Raw genomic sequence first — 27225 nt, 5'->3', positions numbered from 1 at the left:
TAAACACAAGTTTATTTCTCATATGAGCAAAAGTTCAGTCCCTTCATAGCATAAGCCACTGCAAAGTGTCACCACAGGAGGGCGCCATCTTGACCTTCACACAGCAAAAACAGTCTTTATTGCTGTGACATGTTGGGAAAATTAAATGAATACGGATCTTATTTATATTATTTAAATTTATTGCAGGAAATAAAAAACATCCATTTAAATGGAAATCTTATATATAAAACTGTCCAAACAAGTACAAACAATCAAAGTCTATACAAAGTAACATGTATATATAGCACATTCAGAACTTTTTTTTTTTGGTTATCTTTTGCTATACCAACATTGTGATGCACACAGAGATAAATGATCACCAACCACCAAGAGATTTTTAGCCTTGTTCACTTATTGTTTTAGTTGGACACAAATGTATGATTCAGTCTCACTGCTGTTATCAATGCCAAATCATTTATATTTGTTAAATCTGGCTTCTGGGGTCCCTGAGTAGTTGTTCGCTTTACCCACTTGGTAATCCAGCCTTTATGATCCTCCTCAATTCTAATCTAGTACGGAACCATACACCTCCACCTCACACAGGACCAGGTACTCATTTCTTCCAGGAATGACAATGTTAACATAGCGACCGTCCATCCCGTTACACTCGAAGCCTTGTGTGAAACCTCCAGGGATATGTGAGATGACAGCACACCTAGGAGAAGAAGATGTGATTTTGTTAACTCACTGAGTAATCAGTTTACAAAAAGTAATTATAGTATGTAAATAACATATCAAACCAGTATTCTTGGATGTTATTTTAAATTGAGCACAAATGTGTTGTTCCAAACAAACCCTTTCGTTATTGTTCTATTTTAATTAACAGGCTGTAACCTACCTGGGGTTGTTGTTGCCATCATTTTCAAGAGAATCTCCAATGCGGATCTCAGCTCCATTTAGTCGTGAGGATGCACTTTTGTAGTTGGTTACATTGACAGAGAACACTTTATGGGTTTTTCCCAGGTCCAGTCGCCACCAGGGATTGAAGTTATTGCCTGTGTGACTGCAAGAAGCCTGGGCCCAGTCACTGGCACGATTCCCATCTATGGCATTATATGCAATGCCTATAGAATGCAGGGATGACTGTGTGGCTTTTCCTTGAATTGCCAGGTTCTCTCCTGCACAAAGGACACAGTTGCAGACATTAGCACTAACACCTAGTTTTCCTTGATGCTACCAATGGAAGAAAGTGTTTCCAATGCATATATGCCTAGAACCATTGGGCAAATCACATCTTGTGTAGCTTCAGTCTTGTGTTCAGTTCTCACCAGTTGGGGCACGGTAACCATAGACTTCCACTTCACAGAGTGTAAGGATTCTTCTTAAACCAGGCAGAACCACAGTCACATAACGTCCCTCTACAGGTCTGGTAAAAGTCATTTTTAAAGTCCTGCCTGGTGGGATTTGAGGAATTACACCAACCCTAAAAGAGAAGGAGAGGAAGCAGGGCATTTGTTTTATAACTGCCATACTTGACAAGTATATAGCAACATACAGAAATGACATTCTGCCAACAAACTAAGATATATTGTATCATCTAATATGAAACTTCCATCTTTCAGTTACTTATATAAAAGTGTAGTTCCAATAGTTACAAATCAACATGTTGTCCAAGTAAAGAACAAACAGCTGATGGTCACACATTCATAGTTCATCTGCATCAAAGGTGTACAGTTTACAGTTGTTTCAGAAAATGAATGGACACATGCCATTCAATCAGAACTGCTCATTCTCAGTAGCCCTGGTATAAACTACAAATAAACAGGTTTGATTCTTTGAAGTCTTTACACTGTGAAAATGTGGAGAGGGCATGTGAATAAGACGTGTTAACATTCACAGTTTTAGCATTCAAATGACATCTTAAATGATGATCATGCTTATTGTTTAGTCCATTGTTTACTAAATGATAGATCAGGATCTGGGTGGCTTACAACCCAGTTCTTAGCAGGTCAGTAGGTTCACTTACACTGGGTTTGAGGCACCATTGTCTTGTAAAGAGTTGCCAATGTGAATCTCTGCTCCATTGATCCTCTCTGGACAGCAATCTCCTCTGTTTGTGATGCTAATGGAGGTGACGATGTAGGACTCAAGCAGATCGACTCTCCACCAGGGGTTGGTCTGTTCATCGGTGATGCTGCATGATCCGACTAGAAGGTTAGATGCACGGTTTCCATCAATGGCGTTGTAGGCAGATGCAAATGGAGAATTCACCTGGTCTGACTGGGTCGCTTTTCCACGCAAGGCCACATTTTCTGTGAATGAGACAGGTGAAATACATGTTCAAATACTTCACAATCCAAAGTTGTAAGAAACCTGGGTGTCATGTTTGATGACCAGCTATCCTTCTGTCCATATTGCCTCTGTCTGCTGGTCGTGCCACTTTGCACTATATAACATTAGGAGAATCAGTACCTACCTGTCTTGCTATGACCACCCAACTCATGTTATAGGCCATGGTTATCGCTGGCCTTAACTAAAGGAATAGGCCTCTGGCTGGCCTCCCCTTACACACCTTACTCATAAAAATGGTCCAGAATGCAGCAGCACATCTGGCCTTTGGATCAGCCTTGAATGGCACTTGTCACTCCTCTGCTCATTGTCCTCCCACGGCTGCCCAAATCAATCCAAGTCACTAATGCTGCCTTACTGTGCACTCTAGGCACACTCTTTCCTGCACTAAAGCTGTAATGCTGTCTTTCACTTGTCAGTGCAGAAACTTTTTTGGCCACTAGGGGGCAGTAGAAATAAGTTGTGAACAGGTTTTTTGTTGATATGGCCAACTTATTTGCATGCAGGTGTTATTTACACATCTAGCATTTACAGAGAAAAATTATTTGGAGCTGAAGCTGAAGACCCAAGCATGCTTAGTAAACAAATCTTCTAAACATTTCCAAGCCAAATTAATTTCTATTATCACTCCGCTATGTCATGACTACTTTGCCATTTTACAGCACCAGAAATATTTTGCAACTGATAGAACCAGAACATACTTACTATAGGTGTCAGCAAAGCTCGTCCCGATTAGAAGCAGCAGCAGCAGGGCTGAGCTGTGTTTCATTGTCCTGGTATAGACTGACAACAGAATAACTCTAAGAGATGTACTGAAATATATCCCAGACCTACAACAATCTTTGTTCTGGCAGTTAGATACACAAAGTGAAGTAACTGCCAGCAAATTCAAGTTCAGAGGGAGATGAGGAGTCAGGGTTTATGCTGTGCTGATGAATATGACGGGGATATTTATGTGCATGTCTTATCATAGCACGTGCTGTTGTTTATTGATAATATGTCACAGATGACTTTGTCCCTTTCCTAGCATTTAGATAAGGCTCATTTAAACTATACAGCAGAACAATGATTGACATGCACTGATGATGCTGTAAAACTGATTTCTTTTAGTCTAGTATGAACCAGGAAATTGTTGTAGTGTGCTCATTAAAACATAAATAACCTATGGCCCTAAAAACAGGGCTCAGGATTACACTGTGAAAACAAAAATAAAAAATAAAAACAACAAAATATAGCAGCTCCTTAAGTAGCATATGCTATTTTGCTATTTTTCTAACTGTGAAGAGACTGAGGCTTTATTAAAAAACACAACAAAACTATATTTTTGTGACCAATTTTTAAAGATTCACATCTTTAGTAAGAGCCAGTGGTTTTGACCAAGTGTCACCAAACTGATTCAAATCCATTGTTGGTTTTGGTCTTTGGTTGGAATTTGTCTGTTCTATGTTTTATGGGTTTTTTTTATGATTGCTGGTTTTGTTGTGTGCATTTCTGGTTTGATCTTTTTTGCTGTCAGTTTATTATGGAACTATAGTTAAAAGTTATCTCTCTTACCTTATCTTGTTGAAAATAACTAGTCTTATGTCTGTCCACAGACATATTAGGTTTTGGGCTGCTCAGACTGTTTTTTCTCTGTTACAGGAATATAGATTGAATCATGTGAATAGAACTGTATCCCCTCTCTTAATAAACTGCTAAGTTTATCTCATGATTTAAAAAGTCTCTGGTGTTAATATTTTGATTATAGTGATGATTTTACCACTTCAGAGCAGAAGAGAAAGTGTAAACCTGCTCCACCTCCTGGTCTTGGATGAGCAGAGGCACAAACTCCCTGCTGCCAGTAAGTCTATTATCAGCTGATGCTGTATTTTTGCTGTCACGTGTACTTATTGTTTACAGTCAATTCCCAGATAAATATGGATGTAGTTCCTGGTCAGATTTCCAAATAAACACAGAAATAAAGCAGTAAAAATAAAAACAGAACAGTATTATTGCTGATACATGATATAACTTTTATAATTTAAGTGGATCATAAAAGGCACAACCTCCCAGTTTGATTAGATAATATCTGTATTTAGATAATGCCACTTAATCCTTCAAACAAAGACACATATCTGCACAAGGTTCCTATAAAGGCATTTTCAGGAAACTAACATTTATGTTAAAGCAATAAAGTGTGAAACCATGTGAGGACAAAGGAGGACTGAATACAACCATAATGAAAATAAAATAACAAAACCAGTATGTATCTGATTGCTGTACACATCAGTGCTGATCGGCATGAGATTTGATGATTATAATCATATGAAAACTAACTGACCTTAAGGCGTTGATTGAACAGGCCCCCACAGACTTTAATGTACTAGATACGTAACTCATAATAAGTAAAAAAAACTGTGCATATCATCATGGTGAGCTTGTGTTCATGTGATCACCATTTCTACTGCATACAGGTGCTTTGTTGACAATACAATAGGACTGTAAAGGCATCAGTAGACTTTAAGGCACAGCAATCATAGATAGATAGATAGATATTAATCTTCTGTTAATGTGTCAGTAGCAGTAGATCAAATGCTTTTACTTTGCTACTTTAACTACACTTACTTGTCAATGCTTTTGTGTTTCTTTGATTTTGATTTCAAATGAGTGCTTTTATTCGTATTTTTGCACTATTGTATTGTTACTTTTACTTAAGTGAAGCATCTGAATGCAAACTGAAAAAATCTGTTTACAATGATGTACAATGATAATGTAAAAGCACAAAAGGTTTTCTTTTGTAATGTTCAGGTACAACAGCCTACATTTCCCACAATCCCTTTAAACTCGAGGCTCGCGAGACTTGAAAAGTGTCAAGACGTTTGCGGCTGCGCAATATCATTCGAAAACTTGCACGGTGAGCGACGCCGCGGAGGAGAAAGACAACGCAGCGAACAAAACACACAATGGCGACGGCGGCGACAACGGCAGGCGGAACGGGTTCAGGCGGACCGGCCACCGGCCCGGTCGGCAGCGGGACCGCAGTGGGACGAAAAAAGGACGGTGGCCCGTCCACGAAATTCTGGGAAAGTTCAGAGACCGTATCCCAGCTTGAGACGGTGCGGCAGTGGATCGGAAAGCACTACAAGAAGGTGAGCTAGCTGCTCCTGTCCTCCATTGATTTCTATGAAGGCCCGCGTCCCGCTGGCACAATGGAGCGCTGATGTCTTCGCTAGCTGCAGCCACACAAAACAAACTATAGCGAAAGCTATGGCCGTTTTTAAAAAAAAAAAAAAACAAAGATTTACTTTTTTGCGAGTAACGACTCGCACACGGTTTGTATAAGCGTGTGCGAGTAGTTAGTCTCAAAGTAGCTATGCTTTAGTCATACTTGAGTCAAGCTGTTTATCATTTAGCTAAGTCCCCGTTAGCAAGCTAACCGTTCATTCAGTAACGTTACTAACATCACGCTCAGAGAGAAAATGCTCAGAAAGAGCTGCAGACGTTGCAGCTACAGCAGCCTCAATTTTACAGTATTTCACAGTTCACAACATTGCAGTTAAACTTATCAACACTGGTTAAGGCCCGAGAAGCTAACCAAATGTTAGTCACGGGACACCATGCAGTCAGTCACCTTTCAATGTTAGCTAGATAAGACCTAGCAAGCTTTTTATTCCCGCTGAAAAATGACTCTCAGAAGATAATCACCAGATGCCTGCAAGCATTTTGCTTTTGCGCAGTCTTTATTTTGTGCTGTAGAGAAAGCAGTGCTTAGTTTTGTCAACACAGTAGCATATCAGACTGTGAGCAGGCTGCACTCGCCCACTTAGTTAGCCAAACAAAGAGTTGTCCTTCTGTCTCTTCATGTTTCCATTCAAGCCCACTGATAACGCGTGGGGGGGGTTAATTTGAAGAAAGCAGACAAAAATCAAACTAAATAAACATGTGTAATGGATTTTGGACGTAGTTCCGGAGACGAATACCTGAAATCAACGTGTAAGCTTTGCTAACCAAGAACCAAGATAACTGGCTTGAGTTTGTTTATATACAGTCACCTTACCCAATACAGTTAAGTTGAATGCGTTTTAAGACCCGAGACGGGTCTCTTTGACATTGTTTGTGTTATAAATGAACTAGCTCCCATGTTGTGTTGCTTTGTGCAACATTGAACTTGAGGCCAGGAAAATGTGCCTACTTCATGAGGTTTGGTTGTGACAGTAACAGCCCACCCATGCTATAGTGTCTTTAAGCAACACCCAGAATCCTGGTTTGCTTAGGTGTTGTCGACCCCTCTATGGATACAAATGAAAACACACACTGAAGCAGACACTTAAAATTAAATGCACTTTTACATTCTGACAGGTGCATCGCATGGAGCAAATTTCCAGTTTTTCATGCAACCTATTTTAGTGCATCACTTTGGGCTCTTGGTACTTGTAAATAATATTTGTCATTATTTACAAAAACTTGGTTAATTAATTAATTTTTATACAAGTATCTGATTTTTTTATTTGATAGTGTGAGTAATTGTTATTTGCAGTTAGAATTGCAACTGTTTGTTGATTGAAAGGAAAATTAATGGGTGACAATTTTGATAATTGAATAATGATTTAAAATTTTTATTATTTTTTTCCAAACAAAAATGTCAAGTAGTTGCTGTTGGCTTGTTGGCTTGTTGTGAGGATTTGATGCTTTATATCATTGGATTTTGAACTATTAGACAGACAAGAGAAAACATTTGAAGATCTTACTTAAATCTGTTGGATATTATAACAGATTATTTCCTGGTATTCTGTAGACAAAACAATAAATCTGTTAGTTGCAGAAATAATTAGCAGATTAATTGATGATGGAAACAGTTGTTCCATGCATAATTTTCATTAGTGTGAGTTAATGAGTGCTTTTCTCTCTGTCTGGTCCCAGTACGTCCAGAATGACTCCCCCTCCAGCAAATCCTTGGCGGGCCTGGTCGTCCAGCTGCTGCAGTTCCAGGAAGACGCATTTGGACGCAGGGTCAACAATCCTGCTCTCACCAAGTTACCTGTAAGCACAACATACACAAATTATATTTCCATGACATGTATAATGTATGTGGTTTTCATGAAAATACACTGTAACCATCAGTAAATCCCATAGCTAGTATACCTTAAATGCAGAAATGTCATATTCTTATTCTTCCTCTTCTATTTTCAGGCCAAATGTTTCCTGGATTTCAAGGCGGGAGGTGCTCTCTGTCACATCTTGGGGTCGGTCTACAAGTTTAAGAGTGAGCAGGGCTGGTGAGTTGACTTGTGGTTATCCTCCACAGATACATAGTCGTGACTTAGAGTCCAGGTGGCTCCTTCTCTTGCTGCTCCAATTTTTGAATTCACCATTGGAACAGTTTTTCTCAAGTAGTTATCATAAAAATCAGACTTAAAGTTACTTAATAATTAAATGAATGTAATTTAATTTGCTTGAGTACGGTGATGGAATGATACCGCAGCATCACATTGTTTCTTTTACCGTTTTCTGTCCACCATTCCCAGGCGTCGATTTGATCTGCAGAATCCCTCCAGGATGGACAGGAATGTGGAAATGTTCTTAAATGTAGAGAAGAACTTGGTCCAGGTATGTCCCATACCTGAATGTTCTGCTTGTACTGCACCTGTGCATGGATAAAGATCTGTGTAAAATGTTCTGGAAAACATCTTTTATAATTGTCTAGGGGATAAAAATATTGTTTCTCATTCTAACTAAATGTTTCTGTGATTCCAGAATAACTGCTTGACTCGACCCACGGTCTTCCTGTCGCCGGACATTGAGCAGAAACAGGCCAGTAAGCTCAAAGACATCATCAAAAGGCACCAGGTAAGCTTCAATACCAGCCGATGAAAAGATTTCTCAGTCAAGTAGAGAAGTGTTGTCTCAAATGGTAAACTCTTGTATCTCTCTCTTAAGTTGTTTATAATTTTTGTCCCTCTGTTCCCCTCAGGGCTCCATTACTGATGATAAGTCAAAAGCCACCCATCACATTTACCCCTCACCATCCCAACAAGACGAAGGTAGGGAAGAACATTGTCTGTTTCTAATTGCATAATATTTATTTTCTTCACCACCTTTTTCATAAAATGTAAAATCTAAAACCAGTGCTGTATTTAGTGTAGCAATGAAAACATTTGGCAATTGTTATGTATTATATCCAGTATGTCCTAATGTGTATATATCAGCATTGGTTTGTGTGTGTTGCAGAGGAGTGGCTTCGTCCTGTCATGAGGAAAGATAAGCAGGTGCTGGTGCACTGGGGTCTCTACCCAGACAGGTGAGCAGAGAGGACGCCTCTTAACTCTAGATTATATATACTATACTACACATATATATATTATATAGATTCTGTTCATACCACATGATTTTTGATGAACTAGCATTAAACATCTTTTATGTTACTTGACTGTCACTACATCATCAAAAAGGCACACAGCAGCTTCTTTATACAAAAGTTGAAATTGGATGGTAAAGTAGATGTAAGGCAGCCTGGGGTCTTGGAAAGGGACTGCACAAAATCTTACATTTTAATCTCTCCCAAAATGTAGTTATGGCAACTAAACTCTAGTTAGTATTACATGTTAAGAGATAAGTACTATATATTGTATGGATCATTGTATTTTATAAATTTTTTTTTTTAAAGATGAAATTCAGTTTTGATTTGTTTTTACCTGGATTTTTGTTGGTATATATTACTTGTGTTAGTAATATCAAAGTTTTCATGTGAACATAAATCCTCTCAGGTAAGAGGTATTAGAGACTGAGTCAGTTTAAATCTAGTTCAGTGGCCAGATCCATATCTATTTTGGGGTTACTCAACATAATTTTATTGGGTTAACTTCTCTAGGTTTGTGCAGTATATTATTTAATTGATGCAGTGACTGAGTCGTGGCTGTTTTTTGTTTGTTTGTTCTGTCAGCTATGATACCTGGGTATCAGCCAACGAGGTGGATGGTGATGTGGAGGATCCTCCCAGCACTGACAGACCCTGGAAGGTGAGAAATGAGAAGCACAAGTAGAGTTGATCTCTGCAGAAGCAAGTTCAACATCTTTAGCTTTAAAATAGTATTGAAAATGAATAAGTTAGCAGTCATTGTCAAGTCAGGCCATCCATTTTTAACCTTTAGCTTTTAGTTCTAAAGGGAGACACTTAGGTGGCTTAATTCCTCAACTGAACAATTTCCTGCAGGACATTTTAAAAACTATGTTAGTACTATTGTCACAAAATACCCTTCCAGTTCTTGGGTTTTTATCATGCATCAGTGAGTCAAGTCCACTGGGGTGATGAAGGAAAATCAGAGCAGCAGTGTGAAGGGATCATTAGATGCCTGTAGGATAAACTATGTGTAATAAACGAGGAGCACACTGACACTTGATCGTCGTGAACAACTTTACTCACCCCATGTCCTTCCTTCTCCCCGTCAGGTCCATGCCAAGTGGGTTTTAGACACAGATGCCTTCAATGAGTGGATGAACGAAGAAGACTACGAGGTAGACGAGAACAAGAAGCCAGTCAGCTTCCGCCAAAAGATCTTCCCCAAGGAGGAGGAGGTAGGTATTGTGCTCTGAGTGTGTGTGACAGCATCTCCAAAGTTTTTTCTATGAGAAAATTTCAGCCAAAGAAAATTCTGGGTCTGGAAGTAGGCTTTTCAGCACCAGAAGTTTCCTTGTACTTATTTTTACTAACCAAAGACGGTGAATGTTCAAATGGTCTGTTCAGCGGAAATTGTAACATATGAATATTAAATCAGTCAAATGCAGCTGTAATGTGTGGAAAGCTGGTGATGGAAATTTTTCGAAAGACAAAATAAGCATGAACGCTTGAGTGTTTTTCCGGCAAGTTTGTGTTTTGTCGGCTGTGGCTATGCCCTGTGGGCTGTGTTGTCGCTGTCCTCCTTCGTCTCTGTCTTGCCTCTGTCTGTTTGTTGCCCATCCTTTCCAAACCTTTCCTCTCTCTTTGTCTCCTAACGTATTTCAGGGTTTCTGTCCATGTTTGGAAAATAATTTCGAGCATTTTCCAGGAGTTCATAATCAGACAGTGTTTATTATCCGCAAATTACTTCACATGGCAGAAGTTAGAGTGAAGACTTAGTTTTATTTTAAAAATTACACTATTTTGTTTTGGTCTATTTACTGATACCTAATGGAAGTGCCTTCACGGTTTCCGCTAACGTCAAGCTAATGCAGATGTATCTATGCTTCCATGTACTAATTTCAGACAAAATAGGCAGAAAATAAGAAACCTGACTGCTTCAAAGATAACATTTTATTTACTTTTGGTGCACAGTGGCTTAAAAAGTTGATGAACGGCCGAAAACTGTGGTATTTAAACGAATGATCACAAAAGTTCGTCTGCTAAAGATGATTTATGGCAGATCAGTATTTCAAACAGCGCACAAACCCAGAAATGAAGGTTTGTGTGAAAGAGAAGCGATTTTAAGAGGACAGTATACAGGAACCCTGATCGTCTCCTCCACCACCACCACGGCATCCCCCCCTCCCTGCCGTTGCTTCTCCCAATGCTTCCCCTCCTTGTGTGTGCAACCGTTCCATCCTCTCATTCTGCGGCTCTTTCTCTCATCCTCCATCCCTCGCTCCCTGCGCTGCACGGGGTTTGTCTGATCAGTCTTCCCGTACACCTGATCGCAAGGAGCGCAAGGCCAACTCCGCTGGAAAGAAGAGGAGGCGTTCGCCCTCACCACCTAGCACTCCAGTCGAGTCCCGCAAGAAGGGAGGAAAGAAGGGGTAGGACAGCAAGTTTCTAATATTTTTTTATTGTGAGAAGTAGAGCAAAGAATTCAAGTTGTAAAATGATAGAAACACTGAATAAATGTTTCAGATCTGTACAAGTGAGCTTCAAAATATACAAACTAACCTTTAAGTGGTACGGCTGATATTCCGCTATATTTTTCTGCTAGTCAACAAATACTATAAAGCAACCAAATGATAATTAGTTTGCCTATCAATACTTTCTCACTTCCCTATCCTGTCTGTGGCACTTCTGAACTTGTTGCTTTTTAACAAAGACTTAATTCCTAAAGGAAAAGGTCATGAGTGTTTAGTTTTAACAAAGGGTCAGTCATTTCCTAAAACTTCTGGCACTCTGGTTTTTAGGAAATGCAACTCAAACTGGTGAATATTGTCTGTATGTTGGGAACTATTTAATTTGCAGATTTATACACACTTGGTGCTTTAGTGAGTATTTTCAGCAGTGGCTAGTGTATGTAGGACTAACTACAAAAAAAATGGCTGTGGCAGTTTTCATAGTCACATGTCACTCGTTCCAACAGTGAGGCTATTTATATTACTTTATGGACAACAGCGGAGTACATCAGTCTTGTATATCACAGGCATTACTTATTAGTTTGATCAATTCATTCACGATTTTGAACTTTTTGTGTAGAATTTTTGGTCTCCAGACAAAATGTAAAATATCACCAAACTTATCCTTTGTGGTGTCACGAAAAGATGACTATTCTTTGGAAACAGAATTTATAACTTAGTTCACTCTCTGGTGTCAGGAACCCAGGGCCTCACTGGAAGCGGCGGGGCCACAGAGGCGAAGAGGAGGATACAGAGGAGGACATGACCAAGGACATGGATGACTCGTCAGCTGGTGCCAGCATGGAGGAGGGCAGCATGTCTAAGAATGGTATGTGCTGAGTTTGACTTTTTGATTAATCGTTTTATATGTAACAATAATATAGATTTTTTTAATCTGCTGAGTAATAGATTGTGTCAGCACTTGTGGTCAGTGTGCCAGAGCAAATAATTGGCATAAAGTTGGCAGAACTTCTATATTAATGTTTATATTTGGGTATAGCTGCTATATTAACTTACTGAAGAGCAGATGTGGATCTAGAGAGGAGGGAAAGTAAAGCAAACTAAAGAAAAGAAGAGGTGTGCAAGAAGAGTGCACACTAATGTTGCAAACCCCCCAAAAATATAGGTGTATCATTTGAGCAGACAAGACTTTACACTTAACCAAGTCATGTTACTGATACAGTACTTCATGCTAATCATCATCGCTTGTTAGAATCCAACCTAAATATCCCAGAACATATAAAATAACTTAACCTGAGCGGTAGACCTATACAGTATTTCATATACAGCGCAGTGTCTTTCATTCTGTATGCCATACCAGTAGACACTTGAGTCAGTTGCGCATCGGACAAAGAGCATTTAATTCTTTGAGTGCTGTGCTGCAAATTGGTAATGGAGACCATTTAATTAATTAATTAAGTTTGAAATCTGTGGTGTGTTTTCTCTGATTCCCTGTGTGCCTCTTGTACACTGGGGCATAAAAATGACAAGAAAAATCACACACCATGGTCCAGCCATAAAAGTAGGCTTGAGGGTTTTTCTTTCATTAACCAGAGATGAATGGAACTTGATCTGTATTCTCCTTCTTCCCTTTAAAACCAAACACACTATCCTTACTAAAAATGCTGTTTTTAGACCAAGTCCCATCTGCGGTGTCCCACTTTTACAAAAATCTCCTCCTTTTTCATTCCAACAGACACACATACTCGTCCTCAGTCAGTCTATTTTAGTGTCCTCTTTTGCAAACTAGAGTGCTGGTTAATGCCTTCATGCCCACAGCTGAATTAAACTGTCTTTGATTTTTTTCCCCCACTCTTTTTACCCTTCAGTTGTCTTTTTTTCTCTTCTCCTCCATGTACAGCAAGTTCAAAGAAAGACAGTGACAATACACCAGTGAAAGGAGGGAATGTGGCCGACTTGGGTATGTATCTTTGACAGTTATATCTATTTTGCTGTGTACATTACTTACATTAATCAATTCAGAATAACAGTCAGTTTTAATTCATTGTCAAATGTGAATATCACCCATACCAGTGTGATGTGTCTCAACTGGCAATCTGTTTGTATTTCTTCCAGATGACATGGAGGATGACTCTGTGCTGTCTGGCGGAAAGGTAAGATTAACTGATGACTCAGACTTCCCTTCTGTCAAACCAAACACTGTAGGAGTGTGTGAATGCTGCTTCTCAGGTCAGCTACCAATAGGTATGGTTAATATCAGTTATCAGATATTTAAAATAAATATTTAGCTTAATAATTGTTTAGTATATATATCTGCACAAATAGACGATGAGAAGTTACTAGAGGCCAATTTGTTGCTGTCACTCAATCAAAAAACCTTTTGGTCTTCCTATAGTTGTGAGGATCCTAATGTATCCTAATGCATTCCCCAGCCCCTTACCCTAACCTTAACCATCACAAATAAATGCAGGGGCATTTCCCATTAGGCAGTATTAATGTTTGAGTAGTTTTGGAGGTGGACTCTTGTTCCTAAATTATTTATTAGGCCATCTGAGTTTCCTTGCAGGCCAAGTCTTTCTAGATACAGAGAAGCTTTTAGGAACTTGGACTTGGAAAAGAAATCATCTGCACACTTACTTCCATTGCAAACACCCAGGAAAGTAGGCCTGTGAAGTTCATAATGAACCGTTTTAACTATGTCTCAGTTGTGCTCATACAACACCAGTCTTAATCATGCTGACCTGTCGTCTCTTTCTGCAGGATGACGAGGATCAGGGCAAAGCTGAAATCAACCGGCTGATTGATGCCAGTGAGGACAACGTGACTGAACAGACTCACCACATCATCATCCCCAGCTACGCTGCTTGGTTTGACTACAACTGGTAAGAGCTAGGGAATGGGTGTTAATGAATTACCACTACACAAATTGTTATGACTGTTCTGCACATTTAGCTTTTTTAGTAATTTAAAACTTTATCTTACTTACAGTTGAAGTTGCACTTAGGATTTAAAAAAAAACTCCTACCTACTGACCAGATTTCTACTTTGGAATTATTTTTTTCTGTCCTTTCTTGCCAGCATCCATGAAATCGAGAGAAGAGCATTGCCCTGAATTCTTCAATGGAAAGAATAAATCCAAAACTCCAGAGATGTGAGCTACATATATACACTCACACCTATCTTCCATACACAGCTACAAGCCACCACACATAATTCACATATGTAACTTATTTATGTGTTGCTGCAGAGTTACTGTCATTCTGATCTCTTTGTGGTTCTTCCTGACTCCAAAACAGATACCTGGCCTACCGGAACTTCATGATTGACACGTATCGGCTAAACCCGCAGGAGTATCTCACCTCCACCTCCTGCCGCAGGAACTTGACCGGGGATGTCTGCGCCATCATGAGGTGAGCATGATCATGTGTAGTCCTAGTGTGAATGGCTTTATTATCTATCACATGCTATTGTATCCTCCTACTGTGAATGATTTTTGTGATGGCTAAATATTGGGCGAAGGATAGATAAATACTGCAGAAGTCACTGTGTTAGTTTGTGTAGTTGAACACTAACTGAAACTCCTTAGCTGTGGAAGTAAATGTGACATTGTTATGAAAAAGCTGAAATGATAAAAATGATCTTAAGTAAAGAAAATAAAAGCATATTAAACCTGTTGCTGTCTGTCTCCAGGGTCCATGCGTTCTTGGAGCAGTGGGGTTTGGTGAACTACCAGGTCGACTCAGAGAGCCGCCCCTTGCCCATGGGCCCCCCACCTACACCCCATTTCACTGTACTGGCTGACACACCTTCTGGCCTCATTCCCTTGAACCACCGACCCCCACCAGTAAGATCAACTTTAAAAAAGTGAACCCGCTTGAGTAAAAACAGTCCTGTGTTTGTTTGTTTTTTTTAAAGAAAAAAGCGAAGGGCTGTGTTGGTGGGTGGGTGTCGTGTCATGTAACAGATGATGAAATATAGTTTTACAATAATGTGGCATGATTTTTTTTCTCTGGGTTCCATTAGCACTACAGTTACCTTCTGTACTATTTACATTATCCTAATTTTTAAAACAAAATCAAAAAGTTGTATACGGATCTTCAACACATGCCTCTACACTTGCACCAAACAGTACTACGTTAACATTGCTGATTAATAACATTGTTTCATCTGTTTAGATTCCCCCTCCACAGCCAATGCCCAACTTTGTAGACAAAGGCAAAGACAAGCCCATCGACCTGCAGAACTTTGGCCTTCGCACTGACCTCTACAAGAAAAACTCAAAGGTCAGCACACGATTCACTCAACATCCTGAACATGTTTTCAACTTTTAAGATTGTGTGATTATCTGTGGGCTGGTGAGATGATTTCTTAGGGTTTCTAAGGTGGTAAATAATGGGAAAATGGGGAAACAAAAATAGTATTACATGTAATGTCAAATTACCTATCTTTATATGATAATTTGCTTTTGGTTCCCTACAGGGTAAAGCAGTTACTACTACCAGAGAATGGACTGAGCAGGAGACTCTACTGCTCCTAGAGGTGAGTCCCACAGGACATCCCATCATCTTCCATCTTATTAACAGCCCTTTAGTCTGTACCTTTGTCTTCCCACTCTTCAGTTGCTTTTCTGATCCTAAGACTTCTACACTCACTCCCTTCACCTTCTCCCAGGCACTGGAGATGTACAAAGACGACTGGAACAAAGTGTCAGAGCATGTCGGTTCACGCACCCAGGATGAGTGTATCCTGCACTTCCTGAGGCTGCCCATTGAGGATCCATACCTGGAAAGCACTGAGACCTCTCTGGGCCCTCTGGCCTACCAGCCCATACCCTTCAGCCAGTCTGGAAACCCCGTCATGAGCACAGTAGCTTTCCTGGCCTCTGTGGTCGACCCCAGAGTGGCATCTGCTGCTGCCAAGGCAGCTCTAGGTGAGAACTGAGGGGAGACAGCTGAAATTATTTTTGGTTTTAGAAATATTTTGATAGTGATCACAAATATGATTGTACCTAGGTTAAAGTTCCTGAACTATGAAGCAAAAATATTTAATAGGTCTACAATTCAATTCTGTGTAATTTTATTTATCCCTGCTAGTACAATTACATGCAGTTGTGTCACTCACATCTTTATGTCTACAGAGGAGTTTTCCCGGGTGCGTGAGGAGGTGCCGGCTGAGCTGGTGGAGGCTCATGTGAAGAAGGTGCAGGAGGCGGCCAGGAGCACAGGGAAGGTGGACCCTGCCTTTGGCCTGGAGAGCAGCGGCATTGCTGGCACCGCCCCTGAGGAGCCAGAAAAGACTGGTGAGTAACGTTTGACAAGGGCATAGAAACAGGAGCTAAAGTCGCTGGTTAAGATCTTCTGACCAGACTGGAAAAATCGGTAGCCAATGACTGCAAATGTTAAAATGTGTCAATGTTTTCTAGGAAGCGTGACTGTTGACTCATGACTTGATAAATTTGATCATTTTCAGAGGAGGTTTGGTAGTCTTGTCTGTTGTAATCTCTGCAGCCACTGGAGGGCAGCACATAGTAGCAGTATCACCAACAAGCTTTTGGGTAGGGAGAGGCAAATTTGATGGCAGATTGTTGGTGTGTGGGTGGATACATTAAGGCTAAGGAAAGGGTGGACAGTGTCATTGCCTCGTCCTATACGCACATCCTTAAATGATCAGCTGATTATTATTAGACAGTGATGACGATCTGTCTTGACATTTGAGGGCGATATGCATGTCACTTTTTACCAGTAGGGGGGGGGGAGCATTATAGAAATATTGGTGTGTGTGTGTGCATACTGCCGTGGTAACCAGTGGATTAAAACAGCGGTGGCAGATGGGGCAGAAGAGCGGGAGGAGGGAGAGTAGAAAACTGGGTCATCACACTCCACCATGTGCTTATCTCTCTCTTTATTTTGCTCTGTGCTTTCTTGAAATATTTCTCTCTGTGTCTTTGACTTCTTCCTCTCCCACAAACACAAACACACAACCAATTATTTATTATACCTGAATTAATGTCCTCTAGAGCCACTGTTGCAATCAATAAGCTTTAATGCGTTCAGTGCCGGAAGCACTCAACCAACACACACATCACACGATCAATATTCAAACCTTTAACACACGCTCAAGTGCACCCATGACATGGTTTAACACTCAACCATACACACATATTCACCAGGTCACGTGTGTGTGTTTGTGTGATCATTTGTGAGTCTGTGCAAATGCTTGTGCACAGTTCACAGCCCTTCTGTGGGCCTGCTCACTTAAAATGCTTTTGACTTTAATTTCCTCTCCGGACAATCAACAGATTTTATTTTAAAAAGGGCGATGTGTTGCTGTTGCCTCATTATGTTTATGTTGTACAGATTTGTCACAAGTGTTGAAAGTATTGATTTTTATTTGTGTGATTATTCATTTAAGTCCACGATCCATGTTCATGGACCTGTATTTTTTGGCAGGATAAACAATTCATGGGGGAGAATTGGTCTCAATGAAACTTTAGGTCACAACAATCTGTAACCTTCTCGATCAGTTTATTTCTGTGACGTGATGCTTGATAATCTTCATCACAATGTCGCCTGCAGAAACCACAGAGCCAGAGAAGATGGACACAGACACAGACTCCCAGCAGGCCGATAAGGTAAGACCATCTTAGGTGTCTTCATATATTCTTTTTTATCTGTTTTCATTTGGGTTTAATGGAAACCTTTGCAAATGTGAAGCACAAGGCTGGCAATAAATTTTATTTTTCTCAGCATCATCAAATCCCATGTAAAGACCGAAACCAACAACACATTAGTCTTTTAGGGTCTTTCAGAAAAGGTCACAAATATACTTTAATTGAAAAAAAAAATCCTAAAACAGCTGTCATTTTTAGTAAACAGTAGTAAAAACAGGATTAAAGTTGTACATTTGTTGGGGACTTTTTTCCATCAGCGGATTAGTACACATTTGGTGTTCTAGTGAATATTTCTAGCAGCAGGATGGTGTATGTGGGACTGAGTGAAAATAAATGTGTGTGTGTGTGTGTGTGTGTGTGTGTGTGTTGGTCATGGTAATAAAAGAACATGTCACCCAGTGGTGGAAAGTAAGTACATTTACTCAATTACGGTTACTTAAGTATAATTTTGAGGTACTTGTACTTTACACGAGTATTTCCATTTTATGTTACTTTATACTTCCACTCTATTACATTTTATATGGAAGTATCATACTCTCTACTCCATTAATTTGACAGCTTTAGTTACTAGTTACTTTTAAGATGATGACAAATGTAACAAGCTTTTAAAATGCCATATTGTTAAAGATTAAACCTGTTTTCCATCCATCTACATGTGGTCCATGTCTCTTGGTTTGGAAAGGCCCAGCGGGTGAATTTAATGGCATTTTCAAACATTCACATTGTCCCCACTGCTGGGCAGCTCAGTGGTTGATGGCTTACTCATTAGCATCCATTAACCAGTGTTAGACACTTTGTTCAAATCACAGTGATTGCCCCCAAAACATAAGAAGGGTCATGAAGGGACTTTTTATTCCATGTGTCCTGAACATTGCAGCATTTACCAACAAAGCAGCTATATTTACCTTCTGTGGTTGTTTTTGTTGTTTGATGCTGTTTGTAGATCATTTATCAGATTTCTTCCACCTTTTGTTTCCAGTTGTGTATGTCTTTCTTCTCTTAGTTATGCTTTACAAAGGCTGTGACACATTTTTTTTTCTCTAAGCAGCCACACTAAATCATTCACCCAATTTAAAGTCAAATCTTTAAGTCAGGCCTGTAACATAGGGCCCTGCTCTTCTTGTGGCATTGACACGGGCCATTAATTATTGTTTGCCTGTGTCTTAATCCTTCAGGCGGAGTTGAAGGACGAGGCAGAGAAGCCCAGTGAGTCTGCAGAAAAGAGCGACAAGACAGAGGCCACAGAAAAAGTGAAGAAGGAAGGAACAGAGGCATCGGAGCGTGAGGAGGAGACAGAGGAAGGAGGGGAGGCCAAGACCACTCCAGCAGGTAACACGGAGTCATGAATCATGACAAAAGAAAATGTAACACACACTCCGAGTTCCTAAGGTTGCAAGAAGGACATTTCACTAGCAACTGGCTCTAAATGAAAGGTTCAACTAACTGTTACTTTGAGTAATCTGACAATTATTCTTTTACAATTAACTGATTATCTCTTTGGTCCACAAAATGTCAGATGAAGATGTTAAGTTTACTACAAAATTTGACAAAGAAAACTGCTAATTCTCTCACTGAGAAGATGGAGGTAGGGAACAGTTGGCATTTTTACTTGAAATATTACTTAATAGTTATCAAAATAGTTGCAAATTATTTTTCTGCTCTGCTAAATGATTATCGGTTAATTGTTTCTGCTTCACTCCTAATATAGACAGGTCACCTTCAGCCTTTAAATGTAGATTGGTAAAAATGTTCTAGTTACATAGAAAAATGTATACATTTCTTCAGACAGTGTGCAAAAAAACCTTCACTGTATTTTGTTCTGTGAGTGTTATTCAATGCACTCTTCCATTAAAACTCCAATCCAACAGAAGTCATTCAATATCTGTCAGTGCTGATATTCAGAAAACACTCCAGTTGTTACATTTTCTGTCTGTATCTCTCAGACAAGGACAAGGAGGAGGCTATGGAGACATCGTCCTCAGAGCAGGAGAAGGATAAGGAGGAGAAGGCAGCAACAGAGGAGGGAGACGACAAGAGGAAGAAGCTGGAGCATGACATTGGAGAGGGAAATATTGCCACCGCGGCTGCTGCTGCTCTGGCATCAGCTGCCACCAAGGCCAAGGTGAGACTGCAAGAGAGCTGAGTGAACTGCAGCAAATACATGCTTTAGAAAGTCTGATTTTCCAAAGTTCAATTGGGTTGTTATTTTGGAAACTTTGCATAAAGTCATTGGTTTTATCCTGTTTAGTTTTGCTTGTATGTTGTTTACCAAAACTTCAGTAGACAAGAACACAGAAGACTAGAAATCTCTGAATCTGCTGTTGTTAATGGTCTGTCCTCCTTTTGCACTCTACACTTTAGATTTTAATTATGTATATTCATGCTCCGTGTGTATATATTTATGTTCCATGTAAATATAGTTCTTGCTTTTTGCTTTTTTCTTTTACTATAGTGTCCTTTAGCACCAGTATACCAAGAAAAATTCCTTGTATGTGCAAACTTACTTGGCAATAAAGTCTGATTCTGATTCTGATTGTTGAACACCAACAGAAAATTCAGTTCTGATCACACATTAACTCCCGGAATGAACTGATATCTAACACCTATGAGTATTTGACACTGACACTGAATCTGTCTCCCTGTGTCTCCATCTCTTCAGCACTTGGCAGCGGTGGAGGAGAGGAAGATCAAGTCCCTGGTTGCTCTGCTGGTGGAGACCCAGATGAAGAAACTGGAGATCAAGCTGAGGCACTTCGAGGAGCTCGAGACCATCATGGACCGAGAGAAAGAGGCTGTAAGTCAAAAAGATGCTGTACTTTCTAAATGTCAAACTTGAGATTAAGTGCAGATGATGTTGGCCAGTAATGACCCTGCATTAATAATGAAGATGCTCTGTTAACACAAGCTCATCCTGCAGTTTGAAGTCACACCCACTCCCTAAAGTGTAAATTTTAGTCTGACACCGGTGTACACACCTTACTTTTACACCCTTTTTTCCCCATGAGCTAATTGCATCAAAGGTCCTGATGCAGAACTTTAAGTTGATCATCTTAAATTATTGATATATGACAGATCAACAGAGGAGTTCTCTCTTGTGAATTGAGCTTACACCCAACAACAAGGAAACATGTCGATGGAAAGGAAAGCAGTGAATTTAAGATTAATAATAAACTTTTACGGTTTTGCATTTACAGGGGGCTTCACAAAAAACAGTACCACATAATATAAGTGCAAAGATAGAAATAAGAACAAAAAATTTTAATAACATCATATAGAAAAACAAGGATTTCAGGGATTGACAGAGGAAATAAAACATTAAAACATTTGATTAGACATTGTAAAGTACCACAAAGGTTTTTAAAAGTGTTTTAAACTCAGGCTGACTCAGCTGTTCTGATAGTGAGGGGGAGTTTGTTCCACAGCACTGGAGCAAAAACAGCAAAAGCAAGGTCCCCCTTTGTTTTAAGTCTGGACTGTATAACTTTTTCATCTGAGGAGTCCAGGTGCAGAATAGGACTTATTAAGGCTGTGCCACACAGCCTGACATCTGTGGTGGCTAAATTGAGATGAGTGGCCAGTAAATATTTGAAGTTCATCTGCCAGTGTTGGCCAATTAAACAAGTTGCTTCCCACTTGATCCAAATCCTCCACAGAGACTGAAGAGGAGACACAGAATTACCTCTTTGTGGGGGAACTGAATTGCAAATAAAACATTTTTCAGTGCAAAGCGGTTGTAGGCAAGTGAAACTCTTACCTGCCTCTGCAGGGCAAATGAAAAGCCCTCAGCTCTGTGTGTGTGTCCTGCCCCTGGACAATCCCTGGAGACGCGAGTGAGAGTGTAAAACTGTGTTTTCGCAGTGGAGACATCGGGAACATAGCCCAGTTTCACAGCTGTAAATAGTGCATGAAAAGGACTCTGGTTTGCATAAACTTTCTGAAAACTGGAGAGAAACCAAACCTCTGCTGCTGCCATAGGCTGTAAAACACTGAGGTTCTGAAAAAACAAAACAAAAACAAAGGTCCACACAGAACAGCAAAGAGACACAAGACAGTTTTACACAGAGTCTGAACATGCTCTCCGTTGAAGTGTACAAACATGCTGCGCTCATGTCCTCTTGAAGAATATTGTCAGAGTTTTGAAAGAGACTCTGAAATCCCCATTAATTAGATTTCGGCCCACATCACATCTTATTTATAAGATTGTCACTATTAAAAGAGCCAAAGAAAATGGACCTATAATCATAGAGGATAAGTGGGGAAAGGAAAACTTAATCAAACTTCTTCCATATTCTGTTATACTAACTTTTAAAGGATGAAATACGATTAATAGTCAATTTAAATTTAAGATTTGTCTATTGACACCCAGTTAGCCTTTTACAGACCTTTTGAATGTTGTTGGACCTTCATTAACCACAGTGTGTGTTCTCACCAACCAGTTGATGATGTTTGGCTGCCAGTCCTTTTTGCTGTTGATTATAACAGATCTCTTCATTTAATCGTTTTTCTGTGCAGTTGGAGCTTCAGCGGCAGCAGCTGCTCACCGAACGTCAGGCATTCCACATGGAGCAGCTCAAATACGCCGAGATGAAGGCGAGGCAGCAGATGGAGCAACAAGCTGCCGCTGCCGCCGCTGCTGCTGCAGCCGCCCAGGCTCAAGGACAGGGACAGGCCCCAGGATCTGGACCCCACTCTGGGCCTCCTCAACCAGGCATGCACCACGGAGGACCCCCACCACACCACGGAGGACCCCCACCCCACCACGGCGGGCCACCACCCGGTGCTGCCATGCATCCTGGCTACCCTCCAATGGGTCACCACCCTATGGCTCCCCATCACCCAGGACAGACAGGTGAAAGATGGAAAAGAGGAACGAAGAACAAAAAGAGAGCTGGAAAGAGATGGAGATTATTTTCTTTACCTGCTGCTTTGTATGAGTGTTTTGTCTGTTACATTTAATGACATAGTAGCAGTTTAAAAAATCTCTTCCTAGAAGTTCCCAGAAATGGCTCTTCTAGCTTAAAACTCTACCCAGCCATTCCCTCATTAAAGTTACTCGACAGACTGAAAACCAGCCATCGTCAAGTTTCCTGCTGCTGCAGCCCGTCCTTTCCATCAAAATCTCCACTGTCTGATTTGTCCCTTCTGTACTTTCTGCACTGCAGGACCGATGGGACCAAGCCAGCCGATGCCTGGGCGTATGATGCCTGGCCCGCCTTCTGCTGGCCCCCCTCCTGGTGGCATGCCTCCCATGATGCCCCCACGCCACCCTGGAGCTCCCAACGGCATGTGTGAGTACTTGTATGACCGTGTACATCACATTATTAGGCAAACTCACTGATCCATTTTTGGTGTTGTGTACACCATTTAAATCACCAAAAGCAGTATACTTTAAACTGTGGGGTTGTTTCTAGAATCCAGTATTTACACCACAAACCACCTGAGGAAAAAGAGGTTTCTGGAAATCCAAACATTGCTTTGACCCAGGAGCTGACAGCTGGTATTTACTTTGAATGTCAGCTGCAGCTAAATCTTTGGATCACTGCTGCTTATTAGCATCACATCACACATCAGGCATGTACTTTGCATTGAAATCTCCAATGTTGTTGAGTCTACAGCCAAACAATAACTCAAACTCTAGACCCTGATGTTGGGAACTGTTGCCAAGTCACCATGGAGTCACGTTCACCCCATAAAGTGTTTTTTTCTTGCTCTAAAACCAGCATCTCTCTCTTACCAGACCCCGGCCCAGCACCTGCACAGCCTGAAGCGCTGCCCCCAGCTCCTGTGGGTCCTGCTGCGCCCCCGAGTGGACGAGTGGCTGACAACTAAGACCTACACACACACACACACACACACACACTCAGAACTAACTCTTTTGCTGAATCTCGATCCCTGTTTTGACGGCCTTTGCTACTGGCTCCATTTTTTTTTTCTCAACACTCACATAAACTTCCATAAACCTTAGAACACAAACATACACACACACACACACACTCTCAGGGTTCAGTGGCAAGGGTAACCCAATTTTTCACACAAACACACATCCAGACTTCCTCTCAGGGCACAGCGGCAAGTGTCGTCTAGTAATAAACACTGTTTTCTGCTCTGTTGGGCCAAATGGAGGCTGGAGAGAATGACTCTGTGTACAGAAAACAAAACAAGGAGACAGATCAGATAAAAACCTCAATCTGTCTCAACTTTTTTTCTCTTTCCAATGCTGTTTTAAATGACACTGTAACCCCTTCCCATCTCTCTTAAACACATGCACATACACACACACCTCTTCTTGTCTGGTGCCTCTTTCTCCAAGCCAATCACTAGGGGGAGCTAGTGAGACCAGATGGCTGGTCAGACATGCAGGGATTTGTGTGTGCATGTGCCTACTCTAAGCAACCTGAGCTGTAACACACAAACAATTCAGACAGTAATTTGAAGAAAAAACACACCGTAGGGGACCCAGCCTGCCCTCACTCTTGTCTTGTTGAGTATCTACCTCTTGCTCCTCTTTAAATGATACACTGTAGGTTTTTGTGTGTGTGTGTGTGTCTGTGAATGTGTGTGTGTGTGTGTTCAAGATAGAGGAGTGTTTGATGGCGGTTCTATCGTCTGTGTCCTCTGACCACAGTTTGTAAGTTATTCGTGATTACGTTCAGTTACAGATACATGATAATTAGACTAGTGTCAAATTAGAAACCGTAACAAACACTCCAAGTGTTACTGCTTGTGTAAGACTCCTCTGTCTTTTAGCTACCCTAACAACTGGCCACCATCTTTGAGTTAAGGAGTTGGGATTTGTAATAGGTAAAATATAAAATATCACCATGATTCTCTTTTAAGCATTAATGCAGACCTGATGCAGAAATCTCAGATCTGATGGTGAGAGGTCACCCACAAAGTTGCATCAGAGGAAGGACAAACGCCTAAACGCACCATCATTCACGCCTTCTGTCACACCAACCACAACACTGTAACACATACACACATAAAAATGTAAGCTAAACTGAGGCTCACACTGGAGGCTACGTGCACACACACCGACTTGGCCAGACCCTGCCACAAAGCACTGGACAACCACACATATACACACAACACACATACATATAATCTCCTGCTGACCTTCACACAGCCTTTACAGAGAGGGAGACGCTGTGATGCGGCTCAACTGAAACATCAAAACATGAACGATGCTCTTCCTCAGCGCGGTGGGCTTGTAGATGTTTTTAGGTGCTGATACTGTAGCGAATAAACTCACGCCCCAACCCCTTCCCCCATCTTTGTTCAAATTTCCTATCGCCTAGTGCTGCCTACCTCGCTAACACACACCTCTCTCCTGACATTTTTGCTTTTTAGCCACTAGCCACGGTAAAAACTTAGCAATACCCTCATTCCTGTGTATCAACCGGTTTGTGGTCTGTACACTGAAAAATACTGGTCTACCAATGAGAAGCAATCATGATTTCACATTTTAGTCCTAAAATCCTGTGTTCTGTGATGTTGCAGTAAATAAAAAGGTACGCAACAAGGGGAGCAACCACTGAACGTTCATTAACCGAGCTGAAAATAGTAATTTATTCAAACTACTTTAGTAATGAATTCAGTGTCATTTTTCAGCTGGTTCTAGCATCTCAAATGTGAAATTTTGCTAGTTTGTCTTTTATAGTAAGTTGAATATATTTCGGTTTTGGACTGTTAGTTGGACAAAATGTGATATTTGAAGACGTTATTTTGGGTTTACGCAGGTTGTAACGGGCACTTTTCACTATTCCTGACATTTAGCTGACTGAGATATTAGCAATTCATTGAGAAAATAATCTGCAGTTTAATCTATAATGAGGATAATCGTTATTTGCATTATAGATTAATCCTTTAGCCAATTAATGTCATAAAATATTGAAAAATGCCCATTCTGATTTCCGGGTCCCCAAAATAACGTCTTGACAGTGCTTGTTATGTCCAACACGCAGTCATTACAGACAGAAACGCAGCAAATCCTGAGGTTTAAAGACTGAACAGGAAGATATTTGACCTGATAATTTAACAGTCGATCATCTAGATTTTCCTCTTTGTCTAATTGATGATTGGTGTTGACTTCATTCTTGCCCCCAGAAAAAGCAGTAAAGGAAAATTTTGCTCACTACTAGATCCACATAGGAGCTAGTAGTTTTGGGGATTTCAGTTTTATCACACAGGATTCCTCAGCAGCTGTCACAGAATTGCAGATGTTAAAAGGGTCTTCTCAGGACTTTTTGTCCTTATTGGCTTAAAAGTCGCAATCGAAAAAAATTACTGACCCTGAAAACAGCAGTTGACTCAACAGTCTCACCACAGGCTCTTTTATTTGCTGTTCTGGAGCTTTTGTTCATGTGACACAATCTTCCTCGAGATGTAGACGCTCTAATTTCCAATTTCCTGAGCATTACTACGACTTCTCATCCTGAGAGCGATCTGCTGTGTTAATACCATCAAAAGCCTCAGAACTGTTTGTGCAACAACTGCTGAGGAAGACTTAGCGATATGATTGAAAGCTACTAAAGGACCTGGAGATATAATTGTTTTGCCAGCTAATCAGTTCATGTTTCCCTTCAAACCTTAGCATTTTGTATTATTAGTTAAATCCCTTGACTTTGTGACTTGAATCAGCTTCATACATTTACCACTAATGTAGGCCTTCAAGTTGACTTCAAATAGATGTTAACTGTTCTGACAACAAAAATTTGAGTTAGTTTTTGAGTGGGTTTTCTCTCCTCACTCACTTCTTCTGATACTAAAATGACATCATACATTTGTCGTCTTGCGTCTTTCCACAGTCGACGTACAGGTTAATAATAAGCGCAAATAAACTTGTTTTAATGTGAAGTCTTAACCCAAACCACTCCTGTCCCGCCCTCCCTTCGCTAGCACTGTTAGTATCTCTGCTACCTCTTCCTCGTTCATCCGCTAGCTACCTCTTCTAGAAATCTTCCTCTTGCTATCTGCTACCTCTCTGCGCACCCCTTCGCTACCTCTCGTTCCTTTCTTTTCATTTCCCTCTTTAATCTTTTCTTTTTCCTGCCCACATGACTGCTGCATCACTGACTGTTGCCCTCTTCTCCTGCTGTCTGTCGGAAGAAGAAAACACACCAACACACGTACGGTCGTTGACTCTCACTCTCGTTCACCGCGCCCTGCTTTACCCATTCAACATCTTACTGGGCTTGTTATGTAATATCACTTAAATATGATTGGAATTCCCTTACATATATTATCTTTAATCAATACTTTTTTGTGTTAATGGTAATGTATTTTTAAGGAGAAGTTTTGTGTAGATGGAAGTTCTCTCTGTTCTTTGGAAGTTTGTAGCATTTGTTTTCCTTTTTTTATTTTGTATGGGGTCTGTTGGTACTTGGACCTAGACACTGTCGAATAAACTGTGTTTTGTATGAGCCTGATGTCTCGGTTTTTGG

At 40.5% G+C, this 27225-nt stretch overlaps 2 protein-coding genes across 2 annotated transcripts; one reads left to right on the top strand and one right to left on the bottom strand.

Moving 5' to 3' along the window:
* Window positions 1-314: 314 nt before the first annotated feature.
* si:ch211-215k15.4 (pentraxin fusion protein) lies at window positions 315-3269 on the bottom strand. The gene is made up of 5 exons (XM_018676119.2): window positions 3034-3269; window positions 2006-2291; window positions 1308-1462; window positions 878-1157; window positions 315-694 (listed from the first exon to the last, which is right to left on the bottom strand). Exons 1-5 carry the CDS (start codon window positions 3095-3097, stop codon window positions 544-546), a joined length of 936 nt encoding a protein of 311 aa, XP_018531635.1. The 5' UTR covers window positions 3098-3269; the 3' UTR covers window positions 315-543.
* Window positions 3270-5212: 1943 nt separating this feature from the next.
* smarcc1a (SWI/SNF related, matrix associated, actin dependent regulator of chromatin, subfamily c, member 1a) lies at window positions 5213-27204 on the top strand. Its single transcript, XM_018676115.1, is given in 29 exon segments — window positions 5213-5456; window positions 7228-7347; window positions 7498-7583; window positions 7833-7914; window positions 8062-8154; window positions 8279-8348; window positions 8536-8605; window positions 9248-9323; window positions 9754-9879; window positions 10955-11073; window positions 11850-11980; window positions 13013-13072; window positions 13228-13265; window positions 13873-13994; window positions 14191-14218; window positions 14220-14263; window positions 14409-14522; window positions 14803-14956; window positions 15288-15395; window positions 15592-15651; window positions 15784-16042; window positions 16250-16411; window positions 17688-17743; window positions 18958-19111; window positions 19726-19904; window positions 20442-20576; window positions 22295-22631; window positions 22945-23070; window positions 23520-27204. Coding segments are annotated over 29 exon segments (3387 nt in total). The 5' UTR covers window positions 5213-5270; the 3' UTR covers window positions 23612-27204.
* The last annotated feature ends 21 nt before the right edge of the window (window positions 27205-27225 follow it).

This window comes from Lates calcarifer, linkage group LG15 (genome assembly GCF_001640805.2).
Source record: "Lates calcarifer isolate ASB-BC8 linkage group LG15, TLL_Latcal_v3, whole genome shotgun sequence".
Classification (NCBI taxonomy): domain Eukaryota; kingdom Metazoa; phylum Chordata; class Actinopteri; family Centropomidae; genus Lates; species Lates calcarifer.
The sequence above is the reverse complement of the archived record's forward strand: the minus strand, read 5'-3'. Positions and strand labels throughout refer to the sequence as shown.

Excerpts from the sequence above, each read along its gene's own strand:
- si:ch211-215k15.4 (XM_018676119.2), bottom strand. The coding sequence starts at position 3,097 with ATGAAACACAGCTCAGCCCTGCTGCTGCTGCTTCTAATCGGGACGAGC. Across the intron at positions 2,292-3,033 it reads GAGCTTTGCTGACACCTATA|AAAATGTGGCCTTGCGTGGA; the intron begins GTAAGTATGTTC and ends TCTCATTCACAG. Across the intron at positions 1,463-2,005 it reads AATGGTGCCTCAAACCCAGT|GGTTGGTGTAATTCCTCAAA; the intron begins GTAAGTGAACCT and ends CTTCTCTTTTAG.